This window comes from Temnothorax longispinosus, chromosome 6 (assembly GCF_030848805.1).
Source record: "Temnothorax longispinosus isolate EJ_2023e chromosome 6, Tlon_JGU_v1, whole genome shotgun sequence".
In the NCBI taxonomy this organism is placed as follows: domain Eukaryota; kingdom Metazoa; phylum Arthropoda; class Insecta; order Hymenoptera; family Formicidae; genus Temnothorax; species Temnothorax longispinosus.
The window spans coordinates 17741126-17749259 of record NC_092363.1 but is presented as its reverse complement, the minus strand read 5'-3'; the positions used below and the strand labels follow the sequence as shown (position 1 = coordinate 17749259).

At 39.3% G+C, this 8134-nt stretch overlaps 1 protein-coding gene across 4 annotated transcripts in view; it reads right to left on the bottom strand.

Moving 5' to 3' along the window:
• Positions 1 to 428: 428 nt before the first annotated feature.
• LOC139814414 (uncharacterized) overlaps positions 429 to 8134 on the bottom strand; it is a 68931-nt gene continuing 61225 nt past the window's right edge. For 3 of the 4 annotated variants that reach the window (XM_071780663.1, XM_071780660.1, XM_071780662.1), the window contains one exon: positions 429 to 3878. In XM_071780663.1, coding sequence (XP_071636764.1) covers positions 2909 to 3850 — 942 coding nt within the window. In that variant the 5' untranslated portion in view covers positions 3851 to 3878 and the 3' untranslated portion in view covers positions 429 to 2908. Of the gene's footprint in view, positions 3879 to 6724; positions 6870 to 8134 lie in introns of those variants that run through there. The other variant, XM_071780661.1, reaches the window with a different exon arrangement.

Below are 8134 nucleotides of genomic sequence, written 5' to 3'. Positions count from 1 at the left end.
AATAAATAAAAGGATGACCGGTTTTCGCAATGCAGTTCGATAGTAACTTCATTATCCGATACCGATTATAGAGACAGTTTATTGGATCACTACAATCACAATTAATATCGCAGTTTTATAAACAAACAAATGATTATATCGTGGTGATCCAAGTAAGAAATTCTAGGGAGAAGAAATCAAGGAAGGAACTTTGAAATGCGATTATATATGATTCGTACAATCTTGTCAGCGCAAATAAAAATGATTCAGTTAATGTTAAAAGGTTTAAAAGTATAAATCTATGTAATTGGAAATAATTTTTTATGATACACATAAAAGAAGATAAAAAATCTTTCCAAAAAATGATAACAAATGTTGCTTAAAATTATCATCGCTGATATTAATTATAAACGCGTAAAAAAATGTGGGTTTTTAATTACTTATCAAAATAAAGTGTACAAAGAGCTATAAATATCTTTATTCGTTACACTGGATGCCTCATTACAATCGAGCGCGCTTACGATACCTAGAATATAGAAAAAAAATATACTTAACGCAAAAGATTCCCACGTTAATGCACGTAGGAGGAAAGATTTACATGTGTAAGAACATGCGTATTGTCCAGTCTTAATGAAGAGTCTACCTACAATTATATGGAAACGTCTTACGTTGATCGAGTATTCGACACACTCGATCGCGGATCAATCATGTTTATTACGTGATTACACGCGGACGAATGCGCGTGTAGAGATGCGATAGTCCGCATATTTATTATATTTATAAAAATATATTGTACAATGTTAATTCAATGATAGAAAATTTGATTGTAGGATCATAAGACGATCCTATCCTCCCGGCGGGAAGAAACAATTTCGGTGATCGTGTACCGATAAAAAAGTCTTAAGTTTAATCAGATTTGTTAAAAGAAAAACAGAAGACCTCTAATGTCGAGCTCTGTAAAGAAGAGATGTTAGCTTTTTTATTCCGTAGTAAATCAACGTCGCGTAAAATCCTTATATTAATCTCAGTAAAAATATATAGCTTTTTCTGCTTTTCTTTAAATCTTGCATAAATAAAAAAAAAGTAGACAACGAGATAAAGAGAAGCGTACGTTATATGTATATATTATGTAATTTGAATGTCACATAGTAATAGTTTAATGTTTAATCGATACTTATATCATGTGTAAATAGGGTGAATAGCCATCCAATGCAGGACAGACATGGAACATTCAGTCGTAATCTCAATAATACTATCGCGCTTTAAGTTAGCAATACCGGAAGTTCCCGCAAACGCACGAGTAAAACGACAAATTGTTTCTATTCTCGGCTTTCTCTCTCTCTCTCTCTGTCGTAGGTTTCATATGTATATTGTCCCTACGATGAAATCAATCGACGAAGCACGTGAGCCACACGTTTTCTAGAAACATGTCATACACAAGACTTTCAAAGGCCTTGACCACTGCTTTTAATGCTGAAGAACAATCCGTGCATTCTGTCCTTGATTGTCGAGAAGAAGTTGGGGTAATAAGGTGGGCTCATTAATTGTCCTTGTCCTAGTTTTTTTTTTTTATATAATGCCAGGAAATAATGGTATATCGTACGGCATTGACCGTTCTTCTGGAATCGTAAAAAGAATAAGGCAATCATAATCATATTTTTATTAGCGTTAAATTTGCTTGAAATAATCGACGTGTGCTTGATCGTTTCAAACGAGAAAAAAAAGACAAAACTCAAGCGAACACTACACGCTAATAAAAAAATGATCGCTTTATTCTTTGAACATTTATTGCGCCAATCAAAATTATCGTTCTTTAGCCCTCCGTTAAATATAAGAAGCTTTGCATGATTTAACAAGCCTTTTCCTCTAAGCAACAAGATCCTTTTGTATTTAATTCATGTCTAGAGTGTTAACGGGAATAATTCAGCTTCTTCCATTATGTGATGTACAATGTGAATATTTTAGTCGGTGACTAAACGTGCTGTGACGGGGCAACTCTCGCGAAACTCTCGTCGTTGAGAAGAGCGTTTCGAATTTCAAAAGTCACACATACGGTATTCATAGTCATCTCTTATATTTAAGATCATCTCAAGTTCATCTTCAGACGCTGTTCAGACTCGTTTTATTAGCTACGGCATATCTGAAGATAAATTTAAAACGATCTTATATATAAGATCTGACTATGAAGACTTGACCAGAAAAAATCTTTCCTGATGATACTTCAATATTTCAAAACCGTCTAATATATATTGCTTCAATAACAATTGGTAAAAAATTAAAATTTTTTGTTGTAGTAAAGTTGTCTTTTAAAATAACATTTTTAAGGAGAAATAGATGCATGGGTGTCATTTTGCGGAAATTTTTGGCATTGCCTATGGATACAATGAATACTGTATTTTATATTAGTAGATATAACACTTTTGTGAAACTATGATATGCTCAGATGCCTCATCCACTTGTCAGTTAATAAAATACAAGTTCAGTTATTGCAGCAATGCAAATATAAATACCATCCGTGATTTCGTAGGATGGGTTGCCCGAATATATGATATCGTAAAAACCAAAAATATGAAAGAACGGCCGCCGATGATGAAACCTGTACTAGCATTCCTAATATTTACTCGATACGTCTCTTCTAAGTAAAGATAATTCTTCTAAAGATGTATATTTAACAGAAGTGGAACAGTTTGCAGAATGCACGTGGTCTTGAATAAGAATGACTATATAGGCATGAAAGTCTCTGTTTCTCTCTTTTTTTTCTCTTCCCTCTCTCTCTCTTTCTTTTTGCTTTTTCGCATCTTATCGTTGTCAATTCGAACGGCGACCTCCGATCCTGTACAAACAGAGTAGTATGCGTCTACTTAAGCTAACAGGTTCGCGAGTCACTTAAGATACACGATTATGCACAGTTACACGAAACAATCGCGGATTAAGGTAGAAGGGGATGGTAGTATACTGGCTTGCGACTCTTCTCCATAATGTAGAAAGCCTTGGGCTTGCCGTTTCCGGGGAAGTTCTTGTGGATGCTGGTGGAGCCCGTCTTGGTGGTGATCGGCGCGTAATACGACATGGCAGCTTTTTTCCTGTGCTTCTTCATCTTCGGCACGGTGTTCCTCGAGCCGTGAAGCTCATTGGTCAGGTGGACCCTGTGCACATTCAAATCGTCCAGTCTATACGTCTTGTTGCCGTCGTTCTTTTTCGTCGACTTAAACTTGATATTGTCATTGTCGTTGCTCAGATAGTTGAGCCTCTTGTCATTGTTTCGGACGTGTTTCGTCACCGGCAGCTTTTGGTGCGAATGAAGTTTGTTATCGGCGGCGCGGTATTCGTAACTCTTGCTGGTTGAATCGAGCGGATAAAGCTTATCCAGCGCGGTTTTTGCCGACGACGTTTGCTGCTGTTTCTTCATATCCTCCAGCCTTTTTCTCGCCTGATCGATCCTCAGTTGACTCAGCTGAAGGCGCTTCTTCTCCGTCATTTTCTTTACGACCGGTAAATTCCAATGATAAATCTTGGCGGGTTTGCCATTTCCTTGGAATCCCACCGGAAAACTCGGACCGGTCTTGGTCACTTTGTCGTCGTTGACGGATTTGTGAGGCTTCGTGATGGTGTAGTACGGAGGACTAGCCGGAAGCTTCACGATGTAAACGTGGCTGTCGCGGTGCCCGTGACGACGGCTGTAAGCCTGATGTATGCGCGTCTGCGAGCTGAGCCCCGGTGGTTCAGGTCCGGCTAATCGCTTCTTGTGATGCCCATCGGGTATTTGAAGGGGTGTCAGTCCGAGTCGGTTCAGGACGGCCGCGTTGCTTGTATGAACCGTCTCGAAACTCTCCTCGGAAGCAGTCGCAGCGGCGTGACCACTGAGGAACATCAGTAGCGAGCCACTTAGCAGAAGTAATCTAAAATACAAAAAAATCACATGCCATCGTTACGTGTACACGTATCTTTCATGTTGATGTGGAAGTATTATAAATCCAATAACGAATAGTAATGGATTAAGTCAAAAACCGCTGATGTATAAGAGTAATCGTGGCCGCGGGAATGATTGTTTGTTGCGTGCAATTGATTCGAAAGAACTCTATAAACGAGATTCCAACGACGTCGCAAATGTACGATGTCCGCCCGAGATCTAGATGAAGAAGAGATAGGGTTACGCCGGCTTATAGGGAACGATTCATCATGAGTCACGATTACCAAGTCGCGCGAAACCAACGACAGAAATCATTCAACCGTATAGGCGTTAGTGCCACGAGGAGTTCGAAGCAGGGATCGAGGATCTTGGGTCTCTGACTGGCTCGTAATATGGTTACGCGTGGAAAAAAGATTTTAATAAGGTAGAATTTCAGGGCGAGCGTGAAAGTGATGATTCCCTGCCAACAAGGCGTCTATTTTACGAGGTGAGAAACCGACAGTGCAAAAACATCGTGACGATGAATACGCGTCAATTTGCCCTGGCTGTTAAGAACCGCGCGTCGCTGCACTGGTGAGCCGCGACGATGAATTAGCCTTCCCACTTAATTACTCGTTACAAGGATGAAGTATGTTAATTATTCTGCGTCTCTCTTGTACCTTTATTATAAGGAGCGTTATGCGTGTCTATGAAGAAAGCACCGTTTCAACAGCTCATCATCTACGAATTATTTTGATAATTCATTAAAAACGGAACTTCTGTGGTTCAATAATAAAATATATAAAAGTTATATAATAAAAATTTTTTTTTTTAAATTGAAAGAAGACCCTGAAAAATGAATTTGTCACGTGTAAAACACAAGCAAATAATTATATAGAATCGCGAGCGGCAATTTTCCGTTGAAAAAAAAAGTAATAAAATATTCAGTGACTCGAGTGACTACGTTCGGTAAGGCAATGTCCATCGGTCTTGGAAGTTGGAACGTCCGTCATGCAATAGCCATAAATTAATATGCCAGCCGGACGACTCCCTCGTTGTGAAATTATTCCTCCATCCAGCAAGGTACTTGACGTGGTCATTCACAACGACATGACGCTCGTGCTGCATCTAAAGGAGTGACTGGGAGAGAAAAGGTGAAATACGACGGAGGACGAAAGAGGTGGAGGAGAGGAAGAGAAAGAAGATTGCGTTGCTTGTGCGAAAGATGATCGAATGTTTTTCCATAACTCAGTAATTAGGGACGATTAAGAAGAGATGTTTTACATTACATGCATACAAATGGGCTACATTAATCATTCCTGCAATTGTGACTTTGAGTGAAATGTGGTAAGAGTATATTCTAAAATTTTAAGTGAAAATTTTAAAGGAAAAAAAATATTTATAATAATATCATGTGTAATTATCGCTGTTTGTCGCTGGTTATCGCACAAAAATGCGCGGTTATTATTAAATAAGTGAACTATCTTCACCTCGCTATAGAGATCCAGTAAATGATGCTCCAACGCTTTTGATTTTATTCATCACGACTTTAATTTAAATATAATTAATATTTAATCTATACCAACTTTGAAGTCAATATGCATAATTACACTTCAAGAGTTATCAGTTGCTCGATAATACTAATATAATAGTATAATTGCGTGACTAACATATCATCATATAAGATGAATAAGAAACGAAATATATTGTATTAATGACAAATAAATACCTTCTTCTTTATATCCTTTCAATGATTCGCTATTTCATGTTTAAATACAAAAGCAGTCCGACATTCGAGGAAAACAATGATGCTGCGTTGCGGAAAAGCGCGCGCGCGCGCGCGCGCACATCGGCAGGGAAGAACGCGGAAGAGGATCCGATGCTCGAAGAAGAGAGTTCAGATTAGCCCGGCGATGGGAAGAGAGAGCTCGAGGAGTGTGAAGAAGAGGAATAAGAGGAGCGCGCGGAGTAAGTAACCGCGGAGCGCGAGCACGTGCACGCGGGTATGCGTGAGAAAAGCTCACAGTCGGAAATCTATATACGTATCGGTTGGTGAGAGACGGAGAGGCAACGCCTGGCCGGAATGACGAATGAAAAGGGATACCAACGTTGGCATCTCGCGGCGATCGCAGATTAATCTTCATGATCGTCCGTCCGGCCGGAGCGGCGGCGGCGACGGCATCGGCAGCCCGCGCGCGCGGGCTGCCCGTTTTACCACTCAACTTAACTCGATCTAATGATCAATGGCTATCACACACAAATGGTTCGATTCCCTTTCGATAGTTATTGGCTGCGCTAACTACGCTAATTCTCGCCGCGGCGAAGTCTCGTCGACGTTACACGCGAGGCATGTTAATCCGTTCGTACGACCGTGAGGCACTTCAAATATTTATCGAGAGAGACCCGAGAGTCTACGGTCTGCGACCCCTTCGTGACTGCGAGGTGTGAAAAGCACCTCCCGAGAGAAGTCGCTTCGACGCTTCGTATACGTTTGTGGATCGTCACATTTCCTGCTATGTAGTGGATAAGACTCTGGACTGACTGGATTGTGTATCGGGTTCGTGCGAATATTACACGTGCCACATGCAATCCGTACTCGTGTAAATGAGATAATGTTTTCTGTAGGAAATGTATGGGACTATCATTACATTAATATGAAGCGATTCTTATCTCCGTACGCGAGATAAATCTTCCGTGTGTATATTCCGTGTAGAATGCGGGAACATGGGAGAAGCGCGTGTCAAGTGATGTATGCGTGTATCGAGAAATTCAATTCATCGGGGTGAACAGAGTTATTTATTGATTAACTTATATCGCGACTATATTTATATTTATGAAAACCGCGAACGTACGTACCGCATACTCCGCATTTGCAGAGCGCGTTCTTGTTGATCCATGCTGGACCTCGAGAGGAAGAAACAGTTAGGACGTATTACCGGTAAATTTCAATGCATGGAATTTCAATGCGTGCTGGCTTCGGCTCGAACACGAACATTTATCATCTTAACATGATGCAATTAAGGTTTTCCTTTCTATCTGAGATAGATCTTGCCATCCATCCGTGTGCGGAACTGACGAAATCTATTCGCTTTCAGACCCAAGACAAAGAAAGTTGATGGGGGATTTCTGGACTTTAATTTCACGCGATGGTGCTCTTCAGATTGCGCGTCGCACTATCTCGTAATTTACAATGTACCATGTACGATTACGTAAAAGAAAATTAATATATATATATATATATATATATATATATATATATATATATATAGCGTTTGTTTTAAAAGTTAAAATAGATTTTAAAAATAAGATATAAAAACATTAATGTTCCGGTATTTTGTCTCAAATACCGTTATTTTGTTCGACAATTTAACTTATTATGATGTAATATGAAAGGTTCCCAATTATCCGACCCTCCAGGTCAAATTGCTCGTTTTTGGGCAACCGTTGGAAACGACGTTTTGGACAAACATATATGTAATGTTCTTCAAAACTTCGAGCGCACGCAAACACAATTATGTCAATTATCAGCGTATTGGTGCATGTTGCAAATTACTTTACGGTCTTTTTAGCCTGCTTTAATTACAATTTTATTCCCTTGCAAATAGTTTGAGAACTTAATCATTCATAATTATTTCCGCAAATTTATAGCTCACGCGAATATCAGACCTGACGTGAAAATCAAATTATCAAATTACGTCCCACGTTCGCGGAAGTGAAATTATAAATGTTGAAATAGAATGTTGAACCGACCTTTCTTAGAAAGTGCAATTATCTCCGTAAACGTGTACAAACCCTGTTCCCCGTATTACAATTCAAGGCGACATTCTCGTTCAACATTCTGTGGCAACTGCGTTTGCCAAACAAAGGTACGTTCAAAAACTCAGTGTTCTCGCAACCGGCAGTTGAACATTGCCTTTCCCAGAATCCGAAATGGTATTCAAAATGTAAGCAGCAAACCGGTTGATGACCGGTTCGGTCACTCCAACGAATTTGGAAGTATTTCCATGCATTTTCTATATAAAGCATTCCCGTGCGAAGCAGGAATTATCGTTTTTTAAGTGTTTTATTTAATTTATTTTAATTTATTTTAATTTATTTAAGTGTTTTAAGAAGTTTTAAGAAACAAATTCGTCAGCTGATCGCCATAGTCCATCGTACGATCTAATAAGGTTTGGAAACAAAATACACTTTTTTTATGATACGGAGAATGCCTTCAGGTATCATCTTCGAGATCTCGCGCAGCTAGAGATATTTGTTATTACTATA